This window comes from Paroedura picta, chromosome 12 (genome assembly GCF_049243985.1).
Source record: "Paroedura picta isolate Pp20150507F chromosome 12, Ppicta_v3.0, whole genome shotgun sequence".
NCBI classification, from domain to species: Eukaryota; Metazoa; Chordata; class Lepidosauria; order Squamata; family Gekkonidae; genus Paroedura; species Paroedura picta.
The window spans coordinates 42,872,236-42,897,441 of NC_135380.1; the positions used below are offsets into that span (position 1 = coordinate 42,872,236).

At 49.4% G+C, this 25,206-nt stretch overlaps 1 protein-coding gene across 1 annotated transcript in view; it reads left to right on the forward strand.

The window, feature by feature from the left end:
• Nucleotides 1-25,206, forward strand: part of COL5A1 (collagen type V alpha 1 chain) — a 263,653-nt gene that overhangs the window by 161,932 nt on the left and 76,515 nt on the right. Inside the window, exons 14-25 of the mRNA XM_077306664.1 lie at nt 632-688; nt 1,770-1,823; nt 4,416-4,469; nt 4,782-4,835; nt 6,930-6,983; nt 7,484-7,537; nt 9,116-9,160; nt 17,356-17,409; nt 18,486-18,530; nt 20,585-20,638; nt 21,855-21,899; nt 24,601-24,654. Of these exons, the coding sequence (XP_077162779.1) occupies nt 632-688; nt 1,770-1,823; nt 4,416-4,469; nt 4,782-4,835; nt 6,930-6,983; nt 7,484-7,537; nt 9,116-9,160; nt 17,356-17,409; nt 18,486-18,530; nt 20,585-20,638; nt 21,855-21,899; nt 24,601-24,654 (624 nt within the window). The remainder of the gene's footprint in view (nt 1-631; nt 689-1,769; nt 1,824-4,415; nt 4,470-4,781; nt 4,836-6,929; nt 6,984-7,483; nt 7,538-9,115; nt 9,161-17,355; nt 17,410-18,485; nt 18,531-20,584; nt 20,639-21,854; nt 21,900-24,600; nt 24,655-25,206) is intronic.

Below are 25,206 nucleotides of genomic sequence, written 5' to 3' on the forward strand. Positions count from 1 at the left end.
ATATATATAACCTGCATCATTTTCAGTTGCATTTTTGCTGTTTGTGCAAGGATATGAAATAGTCATTAGTCGCCCCAGATTCTTCTCCCTTTCTTCCCCTTCCCCTTCTATTGTATGAGGCAGCAAAGATCTCTGACTCACTGGCATGTAATATTAAAGTTACCACTTTCAAGGTGGCATCCAGGGAGCCCCTGGAATTCCTCCTGGTATCTCCCAATAGCAGAGACTTATTCCTCTGGAGCAGGGCCTGTGGTCCTCCAGATGTCCATGGACTACAATTCCCATGAGCCCCTGCCAGCAAAGGGGCCATAGAGGCCATCTCATCCAGCCCCCTGCTCAATGCAGGATCAGTTTATAGCATCCAGGAGCTTCAGGTAAGGTGTACCTTTGACCAGAAACAGGTAAGGGTGTGGTTCTCCACACTGCTTAGGTTCTGCCTCCGGCTGTGCAGTGGCTTGCCTGAAAGTGCTCTTATGAGCAGTGGACTTTGCAGACAAACACACAATACATGAAAACCCCTTGTCCTGAATCCTCAGAAGGTATCCATGTTGGACCGCCAGAAGCCCTGGGACCCTGCCTTCTGCCTTGGGATGCTGTGGGGCTAATTCCTCTCCCCTCTCTTGCCTTGCAGCTGGCGCTGAGAGGACCGGCTGGCCCCATGGGCCTCACGGGAAGGCCAGGCCCGATGGTGAGTAGGACGCCAGTCTCACAAGGGCACAGAGAGGGCAGCCTCTCCAAGAGGGAAGAAAACGGCCACTGGATGGCAGCCACTGGCTGGAGGTCTGGAGTTGTAGGGGCTGGGTTTGGGGGAAAGGCAGAAGGAGGTAGAAGCATGTTTAATGTTAAATTATGTGTTTCCTCAGGAACTCTTGTAACCTTGTGTTTTAAAACTTTTAAAGCAGAGGGTACATATTTTGCCAAACTTTGAGGATTAATGATATTGCAATATAGAATAAAGTTCATCATGCTTTGCCTCCCTCCATAGTGTGGAGCAGGGGTAGTCAAACTGCGGCCCTCCAGATGTCCATGGACTACAATTCCCAGAAGCCCCTGCCAGCAAATGCTGGCAGGGGCTTCTGGGAATTGTAGTCCATGGACATCTGGAGGGCCGCAGTTTGACTACCCCTGGTGTGGAGGTTCCAGTTTCAGCCGCTGGAAGTTAGCCAGAGAGCTGACTGCAGGGGGGGGCCCAAACCAAGGACTACTTTGAAGGGCAACTGTGACCTGTTGTTAATTAATATATATATTTTACTTCATTTCTGTCTTGCCTACTTATTTAGTACTTACATTAAAAACATTAAACCTTTGCCAATCAGCAAAAAAGAAAAAAGAAAAAAACCCTTCAGCAGCAAAGCAAATAATTTAAAACCAATCATAGATTAGACCTGTTAAATCTCCACAATAGTAAGAGGGGCCGGTAGAGACACCAGATCATGAAGATCCACGCAGAAGCCTTCTGGGGGGCTACACGAGTATTGAGCAGCGACAGACCAGGCATGTGGAGTCAAGGAGCTCCAGGGCTTATCCCTCCCCCACCCCCTGCCCCTGTATTCAGGAGACCATAAAAGCCACTAGAGGGGTTTCTTTAGAAAACACAAGACCCAAAGACAGGGCATCTTAGTGCAGGAGAAGCTGTGGGCAAAGTATTTAGTGGCCATGCAGCCAGCCGTGCAGCTGGTGCTGTTTCCAGGTCCGCTTGGGCCATAAGGAGCCTTTTCTTTTCTTTTGGGAAGGAGGGAAATTGACACTCTGCCTTCTTTGTTCCACAGGGGTCTCCAGGCGGTGGAGGAATCAAGGGTGACCCAGGAGACATGGGGCCTCAGGTATGGAAGAACATCTTGACCATGTCTACCTGCTTCCAGTGCACTGGAACCAATGGGAGGAGGGGGGGTTGGAAGATCAGAGCTGCTCCAGCACAGGGGTAGTCAAACTGCGCCCCTCCAGATGTCCATGGACTACAATTCCCAGGAGCCACTGCCAGCATTCGCTGGCAGGGGCTCCTGGGAATTGTAGTCCATGGACATCTGGAGGGCCGCAGTTTGACTACCCTTGGTGTAGATGGTCTTCCCTGCAGGATGGCTTCCCTGCCCATTCCCTTTTTCCCTGGCAAGACACTGCCAGGGAGTGACAAGTGTTCTGTGGAGCAGGATGAGTCCTGCTAGGGCTGGCCAACTTGGGTCAAGCATCCCAGCCTCCAAAGGAGGGAGCTTTGGGTCAGGAAAGCTCAGGCTGGCATAAGGACCCTTTAAGTGCCTCTGGACTGTTATTGAGCATCCTAGAACAGGGACCCCCAACATGGTGCCCTCCAGCCCCTTTCCAGGCACCTGCCAGATGTTTTGAGAAAGTGTGGTTGCCCCACCACCACCTGTGCCAGAATTTCAAAAGTGCCTGCAGGCTCCAAAATATCTCCCCCCCCCAGACAAATTGCCTGCTTTGCTTAGCCAACTGCAGAATCTCTCTCGGATTCAATGGAAGATGAGCAAGACTTCTCTCCCACACCCCCAGAGCAAACAGAGAACCTCTTTGAATTAATGATTTCAAATAAAACACAACTTTTTATTAGGTAAGAACCTGATAAGCAGACAGAGGTGCTAAATTGGCCTACAATTGCACATGCAATAAACATTTGGTCTCCTAACATTTTTCAGGCTTAGCTGAATACATGGCATATAAGAATGAAGGCAAATCATATTTTACCTGGTTGGAAGAATGCTGTGTAGATCGGAAGCTGCACCCACCCACTGAAGAGTCTCACTGGAAGGTCTTCTCTGACTGGAAGACACCAGCAGGAAGCCTCCCCCCACACTTCTGTTAGTGAAAGGCACACTCAGGAATAGGAACTTTCCCCTCCTTCACACCTCTAGCTAAAGATAAGCAGCTGGGGGGCTGGCTCTCCCTCTCCTTCCCTCTCCTGAAATTCTGAAAGGGAAATGACCCAGTTCACCACTGAGGACCCATCAACCTGCTCCTCCTTCAGCCACACTGATGAACTGTCAGGCTAAGAGGCGGTCTTGTACTTTCCTGCTGAATCCTGGAGCGGTTATGAAGCGGCGTAAGAAGGCATACAATTCACAAAAATACCTGTGACTTAAAACCATGGATGCCGTCAGCACTTCCTTGGTAGGAAGGAGCAGGCAGGGCTGCCAGTGGAAGCCACTGAGTCGGGTGGGGGGCCGGGGGAAAGGGCTGCCAGCTACCTCGCCCCTTTACTGCAGCTGAACAGGATGCTGTTTCCGGAGGATGTTGTTTTCCATGCAGTGAAAGGCTTCAGCAGACCCTGAGCCACTGTTGAAGGGTCAGGGCATTTTTCCTCCGACAGCAACCCAGCATCCTCCGCAAGCTCTCTTCTCGGTCACCATGAGTTGCTGGCACCATCAGTTGCTGTAGGTTTGCTGCAAGTTCAGGTGTCTTTTTGTGTAGTTTTTTGTTTCATGCTTACAACTGATTCTCACAACAGCTGAAATTCCAAACTGTGGCACACCCCTTGTTTAAAATATGAAGAATCCCTTCTGATTCAATGGATAAAAATTCAGAGCATTGACTCATGCAGAGACACAGTGGCGTACCTGGACAATTTTGCACCTGGGACAGTTGATGCAGGGGTAGAGGGCCTGAACTCTGCAGCTGCCCAAAAGAAAGGCCTGCCCCATGGTCACCCTGACACCTTCCCTGTGGGTGGCAGCAGAGGAGCCAACCATCTGAGGCCACAAGTCCCCCTGTCAGCCTGGAGGGAAGGCCATGGATGGCTGTCAGGTGGCGTGTAATCATAGGGGAGTGCCATGGCATCCAGATGGGCTGCTGCTGGTGCATTCTGCAGTCCTCCGCCTGCACAGGTGGGCACATGTGGGCGGGCACCCTGGATAACTAGCAGGCCTGCCTCCCTGGCTCCCTCCCACCGCCACCCCATTGTGGCACTCGGGGCCTATGCCCTGCTTGCCACTCCCTGGATACGCCTCTGCCAAGACAGTATCAGCAGACTCTGTTGCGTCTTTCCACTAAGAGTAATTGAGGGATGCAGCCATGCCAGTGCAGAGATCTGGTAGAAATCCCAGGTAGAATGAAGCAAGGCCAGATCGGCTTCAGCACATGGCTGAGTTTGTCCGCAGACCACAGCTGGGCCTGAATCTGGGAATGCCTGCGAGGCCGACAAGATCTTCAGGGTATAAACCAGGGGTAGTCAAACTGTGGCCCTCCAGATGTCCATGGACTACAATTCCCAGGAGCCCCCTGCCAGCATTCGCTGGCAGAGGGCTCCTGGGAATTGTAGTCCATGGACATCTGGAGGGCCGCAGTTTGACTACCCCTGGTATAAACTTTCAAGACTCAAGGCTGGGCCTGTTGCTCTTTCACACAAGACTTTGAATTGATAGTGCTGGCTTCTGCTGTTGTCTTTTTCAGTCTCTTATCTCTTTTAGGGTCCACGAGGTGTGCAAGGCCCCCCAGGCCCATCTGGAAAACCAGGACGCCGGGTATGTGGAATCAGGCAGCCTCTGGCAGAGTGGCACGAGGGAGACCTATTCACTGAGCAGGAGATAGGATCAGGTCCACCTAACACCTCCCTCCCCCCCCCCCCTTCTCAGCCTCTGCATAGGAAGCTCCCTGTGCCAGTGTGTGGCCACCCCTGGCAGGTCCCTGGGAGAGATACCAGATGGCTGCCCTGAGTCCCATCAGCAGGGAGGGAAAGCTGCTAATCCAGATCAAGGTGGTGGGCAAATACGCATGACCCCAAGGCAGGTGTCTCTCTTTGGCTTGGTAGCTTCATATCTTTCTTGTCTTTCCAGGGCCGTGCCGGCAGCGATGGGGCAAGAGGAATGCCGGGACAGACAGGGCCAAAGGTAGTTCCCTTCCAATCTGCAGGTGCTGGTTTTCTCTCTTAGCAGCCCCAGCTGTTCACGTGGACACACTGCTTACGAGGAATTAAACTCTCCGGCCCTCCTAAGCCAGACACACCAGACTGAGGGGCTGCTAACTGAATGGCTGCGGAGACCTTTAATTTCTCCTCTGGGAAAGCAGTCCCCCCCTCCCTTCCTCCCTCCCTCCCTTCCTTCCTTCCTTTTCTCACTCCTTCTTGTCCCTCCCTCCCTTTGCAACTATCATCAAAGGAGACAGAAGCCATTAACGGTGAATTTGAATGCAGGGGAAGTTTGCCTTCCAGTCAGTTTAAGGGCTTGATTATGGAGGTACTTAAAGTGGAAATAGACTGGGGGGTGGGGCTGTAACTGAGAAAGGAGACTGCAAATCATTTGTCCCCCTAAGCTGCCCTTGCCTAGTCCCCAAAGGAAGGATCGGGAGGATGGGGAGCTGGGGGGGGGGGAAGGACAGTGGCAGAATAATTAATCCTGGCAGAGAGAGGAACTAATTCCTTTCAAGGAGGAGGAGGAGGAGGAGGAGGAGGAGGAGGAGGAGGTGTTGTGAGGAAAACCTGTAATCATCTGCTCAGGGATCCTGCAAGGGCATGTAGATTGCTTCTGTGAGTGCTTTGGCCATTAGAATGATAATGACAAGGAAGCAGGTCACCAAGAAGAGGAAGTCAAAACTGACAGCCCCACACACACACCCCCCTCCCTGCTCTGTGGGCTGATGTCATTGTGCTTTGGAGGAAGAGGGGAGGTCTTCTCCGGCCCTCTGGGGATGCCTTGACCCCTAATCTCCCAAGTCCAAGGGGAAAAGGGGGGGGGAGGATTTCTCTTACCAATGCCAGTGACTGATGGTTGTTTCAAACCTCATTTCAGCGGAAGGGAATTTGACATTGCTTGTTGAGCCAGTTTGATGGTGGCTGTGCCTCAGGGACTCCAGGGCATGGAAATGCAAACTGTGAGGCATGGTGTAAAGCAGGGGTAGTCCAACTGCGGGCCTCCAGATGTCCATGGACTACAATTCCCATGAGCCCCTGCCAGCGAATGCTGGCAGGGGCTCATGGGAATTGTAGTCCATGGGCATCTGGAGGTCCGCAGTTGGACTACCCCTGTCCTGGGGGAATGGGGAGCATCCAAACTTTGCTCCAGCCCTGATGCTCTCCCCTTGTTGCAAGTCCATATACAGCTGGCTGTTATCTTGCCAAAAAGCCGAGCTTTGGCTCAAGAATCCCTTGGCCAAAGGCTTACCAGCCATCTCTGGCTTCCAGGCCCTCGTTGCAGCCTTTGGGCCTTGATCCAGTAGAGATGTTCTGTTTTCTTGCTCTCATTCGAAGTCCCAGGCAATACACTGTGCGAGTCGAGAGCCTCCCCTGAAATGTAGCTCTGGAGCCAGGCCAGCAAGGGCCAGGAAGGTTCTGGAGCCAGGCCAGGAAGGGATGCCAGGAGCGCGGCAGGAGCCTCTTGGCCTGGCTGTGCCACTCGGCAGTGGCAGGGTGCAAGAGCCCCTGCCACTGACAGTGTCCTGGGAAGGGAAACCCTGAACAGTCCCGGGGAGGAAGTTCACTGCTCTTATTTTGCTGGGGTTTTACTTTTGTTGTAGGGGAGTGGAGCAGGGTGGTATTTCTGTTTAGATTTTTTCCCTAATCCTCGCATATTAGGCTTGCTTTCAAGGGCTTAGTTTTATAAACCTGCTTGTATATTTCCTGTGAATGAGAATTTTTATTATGAGAGGTCTTTAGGAACCCTGTAGGCCTCTGGGAGGGGGGGTTTGCTGACGGAGAGAGGAGAGCCGGTGCTGATGGGCTTCCTGGAGGCCTGAGCACAGAAACAGAGCCTCTCAGGGAAGAACTGGCACTTTGCAGGACAAACTGGATCCCTTTCATAAGAGGTTTATTGCCTGGGAGATCTGGCTGAGCCAGTCCTGCTGTGTGCTGACCCAGGAGGAAAGTCCATTGGGGTGTCCAGCTCCTCCTTCCTCTCCCAGAACAGCACCAGTACCGCATCGGAGCTTTCCCAACAAAAGTGCATGGAGGCCACTGGACTGATACGTCTCTCTCTGTTTCTCTTCTCTAGGGGGACCGAGGTTTTGATGGCCTGGCTGGACTGCCCGGGGAGAAGGGGCATCGGGTAAACCCTCCGCTCATTGTCCATTTCTCAACCACTTTTCTTCTTCATAAAAGTTCTCTGCCTGCCGGCTTTCTTTTCTTCCTTCCCAGTGTCCAGATGCCACTTCCTGGGCTGGGGTGGGGCCTGTTGTGGCATCATGCACCCGTAGAAGTGGCTGGGTGACCTTGGGCCACTCATCTACTAACCGACCTGACGGGGTTGTTGTTGAGAGACTAAACTACAGAAGCAGAGAATGTTGGAAGCCACTTTGGCCAGAATGCAGCCCAGGGGTATCACTGGTTGCTTTGCTCCATCCATGACGGCCTGTGTGCCTGGTTGAGTTGTATACCCCTATGGAAGCATCATAACAGCTTGATATCCAGCCACATGTGGATGCAACATTCCTAGGCTGCTCTGGCATTCTGTGGGACGGTGGAAACAGGCCTGTGCCTGAGAGCATGACCGTGTTGACTCTGGAGTCTCAGGAATAGGCCTGAATGTGCTTTTAATTTTTTTTTAAGGGTGAACCCGGTCCTTCAGGTCCCCCAGGGTCCCCAGGTGAAGATGGGGAGAGGGTAAGTCAGCTTTTTTAAAATTTTATTTATTTACTAGGGGCCAAGCCTGTTGCATTCAGGAATGCAACAGATGCTAGATTGGGAAGTTGGGATGGAAGAACTCTATGGATGGCCTCTCCCTCCCCCCAGGGCCTGGAAAGGCTGCAGGCTGGAGGCTCCTGGGCAGGGAACTCACTGGCAGGAGTAGTTCTCATGCAGCAGGGAACTTCAGTAGCAGTTAGGCACGGTTCAGCCACCTTGGCGATCACGGAAGCCCGAGGCGGTCAGTGCCATGGCGCAGAGAGGAGGGGTGGCAGCAGTGTACCAGCTGGTGCCCGCACACAGGTGCAGAGCTCTGTGCCTGCATAGGGCTGCCAGCTGGCGCACTGATGCCACCCTTCCATGCCGTGTCACTGGCCGCCTCAGGCTTCAGTAATGACCGAGGCGGGTGAACCACGTCGAACTGCTCACCCCCTAAGCAGCCTCGGAGGGAAGTAGAAAGATGGGGGGTGGTCAGGGGTGGGGGATGGAAGGCGATTGGCTGGCCGTTGGACAGACAGGCAAGCTGGTTGGAGAAGGAGGCACTCAGGAGCTGCACAGCCACCCTGAATGAATATCAAGTGCAGCCATGAGACACACTCCTCCTCCAAGGCCTTAACCAGAAATATATTATGTGGAACAGATAATTCAACTTTATCCCGCCACTTCTGCGACCGGCTCGTGGCAGCTAACAATCAGTATAAAACCTCATTAAAACCCATAATAAAACCTCTTGCAAGTAACAACATAATCCAAAAACCAATCAGCAACCAATAACTCTCATACAGATAGATACGCCATCTAGATCTTGATCAATCAAGATTGTGGAGGGGGAGCCGAGATCTTACAGTCCCGGCCTCAACCAAAGATCTGGGGGAAGGCCCTGTGGAACTTTGAAAGATCTGTCAGGTCCCTCAGCTCTTCCAGGACCTCATTCCACCAGGTTGGGGCCAGGGCTAAAAAGGCCCTGGCTCAGGTTGAGGCCGGGCTACCAGTGAATCAGCTCCCACAGAACAAAGCAGCCTGTGGGGGGCATAAGCAGGCAAGTGGTCCCTGACGTAAGTGATTAAAGGAATGTAATTTGGAACAGTTCAGAAGTGCATGTTCCTCACTGCAGCATATTCTCCATGCAAAACAGAAGCCATCCCAGATCAGTCCTCGCTGCTGCATGAAGTCACGCCTAGATGTGTGAACAATGGTCTGGGGTGTCCTGAAAAAGGAGCGGAAGACCTGAGAGGGAATGCTCCTGCTGGGTTTTCCTCCGTGCCCCTTCAAGCCAGTTCCTGGATCCACTGTTGGCTGACCTTAATAGGACAATACGGTTTCCATGACCTCCCCCCTGTAGGCCAATCCAGCTTGATAAACGTTGACAGAAAGGATGAAGGCATCACTGCTGGTGCTTCCGATCTCCAGGCAGCTCCACCTCAGGAGGGATGAGGCCTCCCGTGCGTGTGGCTGCCCCTTGATGACTCCCAGAGAGCTGCTTTTCTGTGTTTAAAAAACACGAAATATGCCCGTTTTTAATCTTCCTTTCTCTTTTCCCCACTTGCTGCCAACCAGGGAGATGACGGAGAAGCCGGTCCCCGAGGCCTCCCTGGAGAACCGGTAAGTAGCCCAGCACTGCCCTACTCTTGAGCTTGTCGGAGTTGGTTCAGAGACCAGGGCAGAGTCTGCACTTACTTTCTTTATTCCATTGTCAATCCTGTTGAATTCAAATCGATTTGAACTCGAGACTTCCTCTCCCCCCCCCCCATTGAAACAGGAAAGTCTTCTGCACGTGGTTAGGGAGACTCAGAAGAGGGGGGAGGAGGCAAATGGAGACTCTTTCTTTGTTTTCTTGAAGGGGGGGAGAGGATCCAGGAAGTCAGAGGAGGGAGGAAAAATCCTTTCTTTTCATGAAGGGGGGGGGGAAACGAAGAAGGCACAAGAAAAAACCCAAGACTAACAGAAGTTGAGTGAAATTAGGGGCTTCTCCTTTAAGGCAAGTTTGTCACATGACCACCTGTAGCCAATGATGCGTTCTCTATCGGGAGGAGAGCCCAGATTCTAAACAATGCGATTAAAAATATATTGAGCATTAAAAGCACTCTAAGATATCGCACAATAAAGATAGGGTGACTCCGGATCAATCCTTCTTGCTGCAGAAGGAAAATTTAAATCACCCCAAATCCAAACGGAAATCGCATTCTGTGTAGAGAGCAGGGACTGAATCGACCTGGGGTTGGAATAAAAGCTCCGTGCAGTTTACACCCAGGTCTGTTTGGGGGCCTCCTTGAAAAGAACGAGGCCGTGTCTGCTGCTGGCGGAGCGTGTGCACTGCGCTGGTTGCTTAGTGAGCCAGTGGTGGGCAATTCCTGAACAGCTTCTCTGTCCAGCCGGCTAGGTCCAAGATGCTTGGAGTTCCGTGAGGCACAGAAGATTTAGCAGGATTTTTGTTTCTGTTAAGCCCAACAGAGGGCGTAAGGTTTTCCCTCCAGCAAATGTGCTGATTTTCCATAATTTACCAGTGTCTGAATTGGGAAAAACTAAGGATTCCCCACCTCCACCGTTTCATTTCCCACCTCAGTCAAGCCCAGCAAACATCCCTCAGTACAGATCATGCTTGTACAGAGTTCTGCCAGGGATGGCGGCACAGCTATTAGCCCTCAGAAACCCTTTAAATGGGGGTGGGGCTCAGAAGTGTAGCCCCTACTTTGCACAGAAGATGAGTTGGGTTCAGTTGATGCAAGGGAAGTCCTCTCTGCTTGAGTCCCTGGAGAGCTGCTACAGGTTAAATGAGACAATTCTGAGTTTTTCGTGTTTTTAAATTCTGCAGCCAGCACCATTTTAATCTGCAGTGCATCTTTATCCCATTTTAAGATGTTAGGGCTCCTCCATCATGTCCTGACCCCTCCTCCCCTTATTCTTTGTGTTGGATTACCAATATCATTATGAATCCCAGGAACCTTCAAAGCTTCTCCGTTGTCCTGTGATGCGTACGTTGGCTTTGAATGAAAAGGGGTCTCCCAGCTGCTTGCCTGTATGGTGTTTGAATGACTGCAGAATCGTACCATTGAATCTCAGGGTTAGTCCATCTGCCTCCCTGTCTTGTCTTCTCACAAGAAAGCCAACTAAAAGAGGCATGGTGTAAAGAGGGTTTTTGAGAAGGGACAGATTTCCAGAGACTGAAGTAATATGGGGCCTGTACAGGCCTCTCTTGAGGTTCATGAGCCTTATTCTAAACCTGGTAGGCGGGCCATGCTGCAGGAGCGTGGGAGGGGGAGTCACTGCGACAGGCAGAAGGTGCTGAGAGTGCAGTCACCGTGAGGATCCTGGTTCCCGTGGGCTTCACCTGGGCTTTCCCTGTCCGGCTGCCTGGAGGCAAAGGGCTCCATTGAGTAATTATCCACTCCAACTCTCCAATATAGAATCATAGAGACGGAAGGTACCTCCAGGGTTACCTAGTCCAACCCCCTGCACAATGCAGGGACTCACAACTGCCTGCCAACCCACAGTGACCCCAGTTTCATGGCCAAGTGATCCCCACACACACCAAAAATCTCCAGAATCCAGCCTGTCCTGGAGGAAATTCACCTGCCATCCCACAGTGGCGATCAGCAGTTCCCTGGGTAGGCAAGGAAGGGCCACAAGAAACAAATACTGACACATCCCTTCCTGCCCACCCACTCACAATCTGCCTAAGTTCATAACCCAGCCTCTCCAAGATGGAGGTCCTGTGGCTGGGCAGAAAGGAGGAAGGACAGGAAGCACGTTTACCCACTCTGGCTGGGGTGCAGCCCTCGGCCAGAAATTTGGGTGCAATTCTGGATACCTCCCTTTCAGTGGAAGCCCAGATCACAGGTGTAGCCCGCACAGCATTTTACCACCTCTGCTAGGCTAGGCTAACAGCACCCTACCTGCCCTTGCACTGCCTGGCTACAGTGACCCATGCAACAGTCACCTACAGATTAGATTTCTGTAACTTGCTCTATTCTGTAACTTGCTCTAGGTCTTTGACCTGGAAATTACAGCTGGTACAAAATGCAGCTGCTAAGGTCCTCACTGGTACATCTTGGAGGGCCCATATTCAGCTCGTCATGAAGTAGCTGCATTGGTTACCAGCTGTGGTCCAGATCAGATTCAAGGTTTTGGTATTAACCTTTAAGGTCATCCACAGCTTGAGCCCTGCCTACCTGAGGGACCGCTTGTCCTGTTATGACCCCCCCCCCCCCCGCAGGGTTCTTCGCTCTGCAGGTATGAATATACTTGTGGTCCCCAGCCCTAGAGAAACAGGCCTGGCCTCGACCCGGGCTAAGGATTTTTTGGTCCTGGCCCTGACTTGGTGGAATGAGCTCCCGGAAGAGCTGAGGGCCCTGATGGAGCTGTCACAGTTCCGCAGGACTTGTAAAACGGAGCTCTTCTGCCAAGTCTTTGGTTGAGGCCAGGGTTTTAGGGACAACTGGGGCCCCTCCTCCAGCCAGTGCTATTCCACTCTACGATCCTGTACCTGTGATGATTTGACAACTCTACAAAGAAAAAAGACAAATGTAGGATGCAGGAAAGGAGCATATGGAGTCATCTAGCTCAGGATGCCCAGAGAGCAATTCCTCATTCCTGCCAGGGCCATCTGCAGTGGTCCAGATGCCCCAGTCCATTACCTCTGTTCTGCTGGAGCAGGGAAGCAATTAAATAGCCCATGCTGAGGCAACCTCATCTCCTCTCAATAAGAGACATGACCCCCCCCCCCCCGCCCGGGCAGAATGCTCTATGGCCAGAGATTGCAAGCGGAGATAAAGGGCCAGCAGCGATACCAGGGACACAGCTCAACAACCTGCCACTGACGAGTTTGGTGAGCAGTTTGGGAGGATCCATGGGCCCCTTCCTCATACAAGCCCCTATGCCCAAGTAGAGAATATGGCAGCCACAGCAGCTATGCAGACCACACAATTTTTTCTGCCATTTGGGCACCCCCTGTGGCAGACTGGAACAATCAGTGGCAGCAGATATGGTTGCAACAATCAGGACCTGGCAGAGGCATGCAAACAGCAGAGTCTCAGTCAACTAATCAGCCGGTCCTGGACTCACAGCCTGCTAAAAGGGCCTTCCCCCTCTTCCAGTGATGACTCACACTCACCCCCTGAAAGGGAGAGCAAATGTCACACAAGAAGGAAGAGAGCATGCCCCTGGGAGAGGGAAGTCCAAAAAGGTTGGGAGTTCCTTAAAAGTGAAATACTGAAGACACAATCGCAGACAATTCTCTTGAGAAGGAAAACTGAGAGGACACTAAAGAAACCAGGATGGCTCCATAAACAGCTTTCAAAAGAACAGAATAATTAAAAAAGACTCATTTAGGAAATGGAAGGAGGACCTTATAACCAAGGAGGAATATAAACAAATAACCAGAGTGGGAGGATGTTAGAAAAGTTAAAGCTCAGTATGAGCTTAGGCTAGCAAGAAATGCTAAAAACAACAGAAAAGGGTTCTTTAGTTATATTCAAAGTAAGAAAAAGAATGGGGACATGGTAGGGTCATTGTGGGGACCAGAAATTAACATTTTAACAGGTGATGAAGAGAGGGCTGAACTGCTCAATTACTACTTCTCTTCAGCCTTCTTTTCAGAGGGGAATCATGCTCAATGTGGCAAAATCACTTCACCTGATAAGGGATGGGAGTTGTGACCTAGGATAGATAATCTATAAACACCTAGTTTCTTTAAATGAAACCAAATCTCCTGGGAATTGGATCCAAGGGTACTAAAAGAACATGCAGAAATAATTTCTGAGCCTCTGTCCATTTTTCTTGACAATTCTTAGAGAACAGGTGAAGTGCCAGAAGTTTGGAGGTGGGCATATTTTGTCCTCATCTTCAAAAAGGGGGAAAAGGAGGATCCGGGTAACTACTGATCCGTCAGCTTGACATCTATAGCTGGTAAAATTTTAGAACAAATTATCAGGCAGTCGGTCCTTGTGCAGCTAGAGCAGATGGCTATAATACTAAGTTGTGGTACCCAAACTGGCTTTCTCAAGAACAAGTCAGGTCAAACTAACTTCATCTCTTTTTTTGAGAAAGTTACTACCTTGCTAGATCAGGGGAGTGTTGTAGACATAGTTTACCTTGAATTCAGTAAGGCTTTTGATAAGGTTCTGCATGATATTCTTATTAACAAATTGTTAAAATGCGGTATGGATCCTATTACTATTAGTTGCATCAAGAACTGGTTGACAGATTGCACGAAAAGGGTGCTTGTAAATGGTTCATCATCTTCTTGGAGAGGAGTGACGAATTAAGTGCTTCAGGAATCTGTCCAACATATGCATAAATGATTTGCATGAAGGAATAGAGGGGGTGCTTATTAAATTTTCAGATGATACTAAACTGGGAGGGGTAGCAAAAACACCAGAAGATAGAATCAGGATAGAGAATGATCTTGACAGTCTGGGAATCTGGGCTAAAATAAATGAAATGAATTTCAATAGTATAAATTTCTTCATTTAGTTAGGAAAAATCAAATGCATCACTATCAGATTGGTGAGACTTAGCTTGGCAGTAGTATGTGCAAAAAGGATCTGGGGGTCTCAGTAGACCATACACTGAACATGAGTCAATAGTGTGACTCAGCAGCTCAAAAGGCAAATGGGATTTGAGGCTGTATTAAAAGAAGTATAGTATCCAGATCATGTGAACTGATGTTACCATTTTACTCCACTCTGTTAAGACATCACTTGGAATGCTGTGTTCAGTTTTGGGTACCACAACTGAAGAAAGATCTAGAGAAACTGGAGTGTGTCCAAAGGAGGTGATAAGAGGTGATAAGATAACCATCTTCAAATATTTGCTGTCATAGAGAAGATGGAGCAGAGTTGTTTTTTTTGGCTGGACAAGAACCAATGGATTGAAATTAATTCAAAAGAATTTTCAGCTGAACATCTGGAGAAGTTTGTGACAGTTAGAGCAGTTCCTGAGTGGAACAGGCTTCCTCAGGAGGTGGTGTGTTCTCATTCTTCGGAAGTTTTTAAGCAGAGGCTAGATAGTCACCTCACAGAAATTCTGATTTTATGAACTTAATCAGATCGTGAGTGGATGAACTTAATCAGATTGCGAGGAAGGGTATGTCAGTGTTTGTCTCTTGTGGTCCTTCCTTGCATACCTAGTGTATTACTGATTGCCACTGTAGGATGGTAGGTGAATTCTCTACGGGACAGGGTGGATTCTGGAGATTTTTTGTGTGGGCATGAAACTGGCATCACTGTGAGTGGACAGGTAATTGTGAGTTCCTGCATTGTGCAGTGGGTTGGACTAGATGACCCTGTAGGTCCCTTTCAACTCTATGATTTTATGATGTGATCCTCCCTGATCGTGACCCTGACCACAACTATGGAGAAAGGCAGTAACCCACTGCAGGACAGTTCCTCAGATTCTCGCATCAATGAAGCGGTGAGCAAGAAGCTTGTGGTCTACCATGTCAAACGCTGCTGTGAGGTTAAGCAACACCAGCAGCACTGAATTGCCTATATCCAGCTGTTGTGGGCGATCATCTGTTGGGGCAACCAGAGCTGTCTTGACTTCATGGCCTGGGTGTAAACTCAAGCGGAATGGATGCTTCCTCCAGGAATGTTAGCAATTGGTCTATAGTGGCCCTTTCAATCATCTTCCTCAGAAGCGCGAGGTGCTAGATGGTGTGGTAACTGCCCAGGTTCCAGGGATCCATTAATTTTGTTTTTCAATCGAGGGCAATCTACCGCCTTTTTCAGACTGTCCAGGAAAGTCTCTGCGGACAGGGAAAGATTTATTGCCTTCCAGAGTGGTCCTCCTACCTTCTCATTGCTTGTTTTTAGGAGCCATGAGGAGCAGGGATCTAGAGAATGTGTGGTCTGCCTCGTACAAGCTAATACCTTGTTGTCATTGGCCTGCCCAAGACACTGGAAACTGTTAAAGCAGTCCTCCAGAGGTGGCCAAGGGGCCTCCAGTTCCTTCATTGTATTAAGTGTTGGGTAAGGTCATGACAAAGTAATAAGCATCCTATAAGACAGGGGTAGTCAACCTGTGGTCCTCCAGATGTCCATGGACTACAGTTCCCATGAGCCCCTGCCAGCAAATGCTGGCAGAGGCTCATGGGAATTGTAGTCCATGGACATCTGGAGGACCACAGGTTGGATTGCCCCTGCTATAAGATATTCTCACCATTTTGTCACAAGTTTGCCTCCAACCTCACTCTAGACGCCTCAACTCCTATTTTATTCATGCAGGTCCTCTGTATGCCGGGGGGCTGGCTTAGGACAGGCAGGGGGTGGACACTGGATAACAATCTTGTTGATGGTACCCGACATCCGGTTGTGCCAGTCATCAACCATCTAATGTAACGATTTGTTGGGAGACTTCAGGTCCTGCCGAGCATTCAGGAATCCTTTTGGATCCATAAGTCTCTGCACGCGGACAAGAATCTGCCCTCTGCGGGGTAGGGTGGAGAATCCTTCAAGGCATAGTGGTCTGATGATGGCATTGCATTAGCTGTACCCCTAACCCTGCATCAAAGATCAAGTCCAGGATGTCCCCTGCTTACTGTGTGGCACAACGAATTATGAAAGCCCCGGTATGGCCATAGATGTCACTAAATCTGGGCCTGATCAAGAGGCCAGCCCTCCACGTGGACTTTGAAGTCCCCTGGAACAATAAGTCTGGGGTGCTGCAGACCCCACCTGGCCACCACCTCTAGCAGACCCAGCAGGGAATCTGTTGGTGCAATCGGCAGACGGTAAACCAGTCAGATGGCCATGCTTTCAACCAGGTCCCACCCAGGCTGACACACTCAGTTCCTGGAATTGTTGGTGTAAGGAGGAATCCCCCTGAACCAGGATGGCCACTCCCCCACCCCTCGTCCCACAGTCTGTGATTTATGTAGGACCAAGAATTCTGGGGGAACAAGCTCCTTGAGTAAGACTGTTCCACCAAGCCTCTGTAATGCCTGCTAAATTATATCTCTCTGTGTGCATGTGAAGCTTAAACTCTTCCTTTTTCTTGCCCATGCTTCAGCCTTTGGTATATATGCACCTGAAGCCCTTGGTTCTATTAGACCAGTCCTTCCCAGGTGACCACCCCTATCTGCTCTCCTACATTATGTTTGTTTGTTTGCTTGCTTGGGTGTTAGATTTATTCCCCACCATTATCGGCAGACCACCTTGTAGCGAGTTACATAGATAAAAAGATAAAACCCCATGTAAAACTAAAAACAGTCTCAATCCCTCATTACACTACACTACACAGAGACGACATTTAAAAAAAACCCACCCTCCTCCTACTATTTCCAGCGGCTCCCTCCCACTGCCTCAGGGGAAAATCCAGGGGTGCTGTCAGACCCCATAGTACTTTGAATTGATGTCTAATCTGGAGGTGAGAATCCCTGTGTGGACGCCTCCTTCCCCGGGTGCCTTCAGTTTAAAGTTCTCCCAGTGAATCTCCTCGGGTTCCTGCCAGACACCTTCTGCCCCAATTTGGATAAGTGAAGTCCAAGTGAAGTCCAAGAGAGAAGGCTTTTTAATGCCTAGAACAGAGGTAGTCAAACTGCGGCCCTCCAGATGTCCACGGACTACAATTCCCACGAGCCCCTGCCAGCATTCGCTGGCAGGGGCTTGTGGGAATTGTAGTCCGTAGACATCTGGAGGGCCGCAGTTTGACTACCCCTGGCCTAGAGAGTGTATGTGGCTGATGGCATTTGTTGTTTAGAGTGGGCTGTTTTTCTCCTTTTCAAAGATGTTCAGTGCTTCTGAGAGTATTCTCTGATGTCTTATGATGGCCTCTACAACCTGTGTTTTTCTCCACAACAGGGACCCCGTGGTTTGCTGGGACCCAAAGGGCCTCCTGGACCCCCTGGACCTCCAGTAAGTAGCATGTGGCAGGCAGCTCATTCCAAGGGATGCTGGGAATCGGAGTCCTTTAAGGACTAGCCAGCGACTGTCAGCACGAACTCAAGTCCCAGGATTCTTTGTGGGCAAGGGAGCTGGAAGCCATGGCAGGGCAAGGGCCCCGGAGGCCAGCTCCCCTGACAGCATAGAGTATCCTGTTTCAAGCACAATTACCTAAACTGCTAGACAGAAAGGATGGTTATCTGATAAGCCTGCTGTTCTCTCAGTAAGTTGACTGGGTACAGTAAGGCCTGGGGCTGATTTTTTGGCTCCTGCTATTCTAGCTGCTCCTGCTGCCTGCATTGGACTGAGGCACCCCCTTACAAACACTATTCTCCTCCCTCAGCTGCCTCTGGTGGATTGTAAGGCAACAAAGGAGGCCACGAAAGTTTAAAATAAGCCAGCTCCCCCTGCTGGGCTCTGGTAGCCTCTACAAGCTTCCTCAGATAAAGGAGCCCCCAGAAGAGACAGACCGGGGGCCCCCACAACATTTTGGGGGCCTCTGGATTTCAGAAACACGATGATGGGCACAGCCACAAAATGGATGCTGCAGAAGGCAGAGCCATCCACACACAGGAGAAGCCCAGGTGCAGGAGAGGAGAGGTGCAACTTTTCAAAAAAGCAGTGGGAAAGAATGAAAGCAGAGGTGCTGGCAATGGCCACAGAAAGTCAGTAAGATCTCCAGGGGCCAGTCAAGACCTCTTGGCGGGTGTCCAGGCACTCGTGGGCACCATGTTGGGGACCCCTCAGAAGCAGACCAGGCCTGAGGCTGAAGACTCCTCCGGGGGGTGCTTCCATTCCAGACAATCCCCTGAGAAGCAGCAGGCAGCCTTCTTTGTGGACTCGCCAAAAACACTTGATAGCTTATTTCCCAGGCGTGCCGGCAGGTCTCCTGTGGCCTAAGCCAGATAGGCAATGGGTTGGGCCTGGGGAAAGGTGGTCTTACTGCTTTTCAGAAAGCATCCTGCAGGGAGTTGAACTAAATGGCCCTGAAGGTTCTTTCTATGATTCTGTCTCATTTTTTTTTCTTTTCCTTTTAACTCCTCACGTAGGGTATATCTGGCATGGACGGACAAACAGGCCCCAAGGGGAATGTGGTGAGTTTTCTTTGTCCGCTGTAGTGTGGGAATTCGTGTTTGTGCTCCTGCATGTTCCTCCTCCGCAGAACTGTTTATCATGCACCATCACCTCCGGACATTGCAGGCAACCAATGAGTTAGCCGCCGCTGGCAGCTAACTCCCCGCCTCCATTCTGGCCTGCTATAAAGGAAGCCTCTAACAGCCCCTGACTGAGGCAAGGGAGGCATTTCTGAGAGCAACGCAGAGGAGTCTGTGGGCATGGGTGTGCTTTCCTTTTGCAGGGAGGGGGAACCTTTCCCTGTCTGCCTAACATTTGGCTGACAAGGAGGCCACAGAAAAGCCCCTTCTCACATACAGTACTGCTCTGGCTGGCCTCACTGCTGGAGGGAAGATGCAGCCAAGCCATGTGTATTTCTTCTCCGCGACTCTCTGTAGATTTGAGGCCTACCACACAGGGTTGTTGTACACATGAAACTGGATGCTGTTGCTGGGGTTCTTTTGCCTCCTGTTTCATCTGCGTCACAACCTTGTGCAGTAGGCCTCAAGTGTTTGAACTCCACAATAACCTGCGTGGGAGGCCTTAAATTTTCTTCTGCACAGCAACCCTCTCCAACCTCCAAAGCAGCCCTTTCTGACTGGGGAGCTGATCTTTATACTCTGCAGGTGAGCTGTAATTCCAGGAGGTCTCCAGGCTCCAGCTGGAGGTTGGCTACCCCTGGGTTGGAAATATTCCTGGAGGTTTGGAGGTGGGACTACAAAATCCTACAAAGCCTCAGAGTCTGTCCTCCAAAGTTGCCATTTTTGCCTGCAGAATTGATCATTATGATCTAGAGATGAGCAGCAATCTAGATACGATGGTAGACACTCGCAGACTGCGGTTGGGGTAGAGTGGTGCGGGTGTGTCCCTCCTGGGCTATGGGCTTTGGCCAGCCCTTACCAGCAACTGTTTGTCGTTTGGGGCACAGACAGACAGAGACAGACCAGCATGGGCCCTGTGAGTCTGGAAAGTGCCAGAAGATATAACAGAACCAGTCCGGAAAATATGGTTTCTCCTTTCTCCCAGTTGCAGCTCACCACAACCTGGAAAAAGGGGTGGGGAGCACCCAGGAGGGGACTTGACTTCCCCCTTTCTCCCAGCCTTGGCTCACCATGGCTGGGGAGGGGGGATTGCCCAGGAAGGGACTTGCTTTCCCCCTTTCTTCCCTAGGCACAGCCCTGCACACATCATCAGGAAGAGGTGTTTTTTCTTCCGGCTGTGTAACCAGGAGAAAACCCAGGAGGGGGGGGGGATGTCTGCTGAAGAAGAGGCTTCTCTTCTCCATCTCTCTTGGCTGTGGCTTGCTAGGCAAGGGTGAAATCCCCCTGCAAAGAAACTTCATCCCCTCCAGCCTGTCTTTCTGCTCCCAGTGGCTTTTCATGGAAAGTAGAAAGCCTGTCTTTTCTCCCCATGAAGAGCTGCAAGGAGCTAAAATAATGGTTTAAATGGCTCTGGGCTATTTAAACCAAACAGCTGAGTTGCGAGGAGCTCCTGGCCACTCAGTTGTTTCTACTGAAGAGGAGAAAGCAAGCAGGTGGAAACCTGCTCTTCAGAAACCATCACAAACCACCATGAACTACACCAAGACTGTGAGTTCCTGCATTGTGCAGGGGGTTGAACTAGATGACCCTGGCGGTCCCTTCCAACTCTGGGGTTCTATGATTCTGTTATCCCAGTTCCTCAGTTCATGAACTTCGATTTGCATACCTTGAACAAGTCAAAATTCAGGATGAACTTTGGTTTGTCACCTGGTTTGTACTCATCCCTAGCCCTAGTATCAGCTGGGCAGCGTTCTGCTCTGTGATCCTTTCATGATGATGGGTGAGATTATGTGGTTTCAGTCACTGATTCTCCTGTTCTGTTGAAAGGCAGGTTGTGTGTTTTTCTAAATAAATGGATTGTAACATTTCTGGGTGAAAGCCTGTCCACTGTGGTCACTCTTCTGTGATTTGAAATAAATGAAATACGTAGCAAAAAAAAAAAAAAAAGCACAGCCAACACTGACATGTTTTCCCTTTTCCGTGTCTCTTCCAAGGGTCCACAAGGTGAGCCCGGCCCTCCAGGACAGCAGGGAAGTCCAGGTGCTCAGGTAAGAATGGTGGTGATTGATCCGAATGAAAGCAAAGCATTCAGTGAAGGGTAGGGTTGAATCTCATGTTGGATCTCTCTTATTTTTATCCTCTCCTTCTCCTAAGGAGTTTGGGGCAACATGCATGGTTCTGTCTTCACAAGGAACCTTGTAGGGTAGATTGGACTGAGAAAGTGTGGTATCAAGGTCACCTGGTGAGCTTGGTGCCAACTTGAGGGGTTGGTCTTCCAGATCTAGCCACTGTACCACACTGTTGGCTGCTGTTCTTATACGGCAGGGGTGGGCAAACTGTGCCCCTACAAGTCCCATGAGCCCCTGCCAGCAAATGGACATCTGGAGGGCCGCAGTTTGCCTACCCCTGCTTTACGGTATAGGAGGTCTCTTTAGTTAAAACTCTTATTTGCTCCAGTGTAGCCAAATGTTGTAACCCCATCAAGATGGCATAAGAAATGTACCAAATGTTTTGCATGTTTTATTGTTTCAGCCACTGTATTGTAAAATTCGGATATATTTGTATATACCAGTATGGTGTAGTGGTTAAGAGTGGCAGGTCTGATTCCCCACTCCCCCACATGCAGCCTTGGGCGCATCACAGACCTGATAGTGTTGTTTTCACAAAGCTGAACTCTCTCAGCCTCACCTACCTCACAGTGTGTCTGTTGAGGGGAGAGGAAGGGAAGGTGATTGTAAGCTGCCTTGAGACTCCTTCAGCCAGTGAAAAGTGGGGTATAAAAACAACTCTTCTTCTATAAATAAGTAAATGTGTAGATAGTTAGACAAAGATTTACTTATTGGATGCTGTAATGTGGAAAAGATGGTATAAAGATTTGAGTGTGTGACTGTTGTTCTAGACAGGACTATAGGCAAAGGTTTGCGGAAGTTTATTCTGTCTTCCCTAAAAATTTTTGCCCTGTTTTGCCTGATGGGAACCCTCCTTAGTTTCTCCCCAAGAAATGTCACTAAGAAGACTTGGCTTTCCTCAAACTTCACTTTGCATTTTCACTGCAAGGAATATCCAGTGATAGCTTTGAGGTCTTGAGAGATTCAAGGAGGCATCCCAAACTTGTTTCTATTTAGCTGAAAATTAGCTGAGGAATTGCCCCTGTAGTTGGCCACACTATTGCAGTATTCTGCCCAAATACCTTGGGAAGAACTCCTTTATTGGTCCCTGTACCTTAATACTCCTCTTTGTTTCCCCACTCACCTCTTCTTTCAGGGTCTTCCTGGTCCTCAAGGAGCGATTGGTCCACCGGGGGAAAAAGTAAGTTAATTCAAAGCATCCCTGACAGATGCCAGCTTATGCTGTTCAGAATGCCGTTGGTGCCCTTAGATAGCTTCTTTTCTCCTTTACAACATCTGTTTCTTTCTGTGGCTGGGAAAGTGTAAGGATGTCCCCTCCCATGCCTGATAAAGAGGAGCAAAAACACGAAGTTTTTCCGCTTCAGATTTCAAGTACCTGTTTTGTGACTTAATAAAATCAGAGTCCAGTAGCCCAACTGGACCAACAAAGATTTATTCAAAGTGTGAGCTTTCGTGTGCAAGTACGCTTAGTTGAGATAAATCTTTGTTGGTCTTAATGGTGCTACTGGGCTCTGATTTTATTGTGCTACTTCAGACCAACACAGCTACTCATTTGATTCTGTTTTGTGACTTGTCAGGGTTTGGTGGAACAGTCATGCTCCAATCTACAGGTGCTGTACTACCCTGCCCTCTGTACCTCATTGCCCTCTCTCGCTCTCTGTGATCAACCTCCAACAATAACTGGCCTTTGTAGGAATTGCCCACTATGAGGGTCAGGCCTCCCAGCTTCCAAGTTCTGAGGCCATCCACTACCCAGTGTCTAGTTTACTGCTTTGGGCACCAATGGGGGAGTAGCCACTTGCCAAATGAATGCCCTCCCCACTCCCATGGTGCTCCTTTTAAAATAAGGTATCCAAGACGGACAGTGGCAGTGTGCCTAGTACAGAGAACCACTACCAGCATCCTAAGTTATAAAACATTTATTAAAAAGAAAATGTTCACAAGCATACTGTTAACACAGCACCAGTTTGAGCAAGGGATTCAAAAGAAAAGGGTAAAATGTAGTTCTTCTGTCTATTCATGCCCTAATAGATGTTAAGTTTAAGGCAGGCTCCTTTGCTTAGAAATTACAGGTATTCTACAGCAGGGGTAGTCAACCTGTGGTCCTCCAGGTGTCCATGGACTGCAATTCCCATGAGCCCCTGCCAGCGTTTGCTGGCAGGGTCTCATGGGAATTGTAGTCCATGAACACCTGGAGGACCACAGGTTGACTACCCCTGTTCTACAGGGTTTCCATCACCTTTTCCAGGTGGGCAGATGTCAATGACAGCCTCCCACAAGCCCCAGTTAAGCGTTCTCTGCCTTGATGTAATCAATACAAAAAAAGAGAGAGCTTCTTCCTTGCTCCCTGGAGTTTTATCATTCTTCTTTCTCCTCCCACTTACCAGTCAGGCCAGGTTAAAGAATCTTTTTTTTTCTGGTCCTAGAATCCTGCAAACCTCTTTTCCTGGCTTGGGGCTGGATCATCCCATTGTCTGTGGCTAGAACAATTCACATTTCTTTCAAGGTGGCTTAAGTGAAACTGGAAAGCAACTTAACCCACTCGAACCTGCCCAAAGAGAAAAACTTTAAAAATCAAATTTTGCTCAGTTCAGACCTCCAAAGAAAATATGCATTCCTTCACACAGGGCAAAATGGATTTTAAAACCCTTTGACAGTAATCTCAGGCAACACAGTTAAGGAAGGTAAGCCACTGTTTCAGCAGGGCAAATATGCAAGGAAAGAGCATTAAGGTTAGTTCGGGCTAGTTCACATGCGTAGTTTTCATCATTTTATGACATCAGCATGTGTAAATGAGCCACTGTGGATTCAAGCAGTACCGAGAGACCTTTTGCATCTCCTGTAATGCCCCCCTTTTCTGTGGGACTGGAGCAGTGGCTGTGATCACTGGCTGCTATGATGCCACCTTTTCATTCATACCCAACCGTGCAAGAGGCATTTCCCAGGCCTAGTCAACAGACAAGGTCAGGAAGGTTTCGTGTTTTCTAATAGGTCTATGAACGAATTCACATACATCATGCAAGCATCATCAAGGCAAACAAAAATATTTCAGTAGGAAAATAATAAAGAATACAAATACATACATGCACAGAAGCAAAAAGGTGACTTCCCACTTACTATACAAAGAGGTCACATCCAATATCAAACAATCTATTTAAGTCAAACAACTGTTCCAAGTCAAAATATATCTCACAACCCTAGACTCTTATAAATATGAATAAACAAAAAGTACAGAAACGAGAAAAAAAGAATCATCTTTAGATGATTACAAAGGTTTAAATCATTTTCTTATCTTTAAATTCTGCTCCATGTATCTTGTCCTTGATTCCCAATTCCGTTTAAAATCAGAAATCCTCTTATCATCTACATCACCAGTTAGTTTTGATGTGATGGAACCAGCCTGCTTTTTCCTTGCAGGCCGAGTTCTGTCCTTGCCCACCCCCTGTTCTGGCTGGTTGCCAACTCCAGGCGAGTGGCAAAAGGTAACTGCTGCCACCACCAAGTACAAAATCAGGCTCCCCAGCAGCCCTTTCACATGGGTGAGGCCTTGCCTCTGTGGTCACTCACAGCCCCAGCATGTGGGTGCTATAGGACCAGTTACTACCAAGGTACTATTACTACCTCTAGAGGAGAAGCTGCTTGCCAAGCTCCCTCCCCTTTGCACTGGGCTAGTGTTTCCAAGATGGTGGATCAGAGAACCATGGCCCACTTCCAATTTATAAACAATTTATTATTAAAAGAACAAGGTTTAAAAAGCGGATCTTTAGCACAGCATAGAGTTAAGCAAAAGAGACAACTGGATGAAATGCAGTCCTTCTGTCCTTACTTCTGCAGAAGCCCTTCCTTGCCCATGTAACGGAGGTGCCACTTTCTCCCCTTAGGGTCCACTGGGAAAACCTGGCCTTCCTGGCATGCCTGGAGCAGATGGTCCTCCGGTAAGTTCTGCTAAAAGACCTCTTAGAGCCCTGTTTGTATTTGCGTGGAAAGATGCTCACGTGTTATAAAGCAGGGGTAGTCAAGCTGTGGTCCTCCAGATGTCCATGGACTACAATTCCCATGAGCTCCTGCCAGCGTTTGCTGGCAGGGGCTCATGGGAATTGTAGTCCATGGACATCTGAAGGACCACAGCTTGACTCCTCCTGTTATAAAGTCCACATGGGAGATCTATTGCTTGAGGCCACCAGGACCTGAGATCAGAAGCATGCCTGGAACTTGATTGTCAGACATGCAGGGGTCTGATTTTCATCTTCCTTTTTCTCAGCATGGCAAAGGAGGTGGCTCCCCTTCCCTAGAGGGGTGGGATGTGTTCCTGAGACAGTCACATCCATGATGTGAGCACTTATCCATTGATGGTGGTTCTGGTCATTTGCAAGGGCATCTTTGGAAGATGCTCTAGCTGACCTGAAGAGTTTTTTCAAGTTTAGCACTCCCCATCGATAATGTGTCTCTATGTGCCCCCTAATTGGATCTTGGCATGCTGGTGGTCT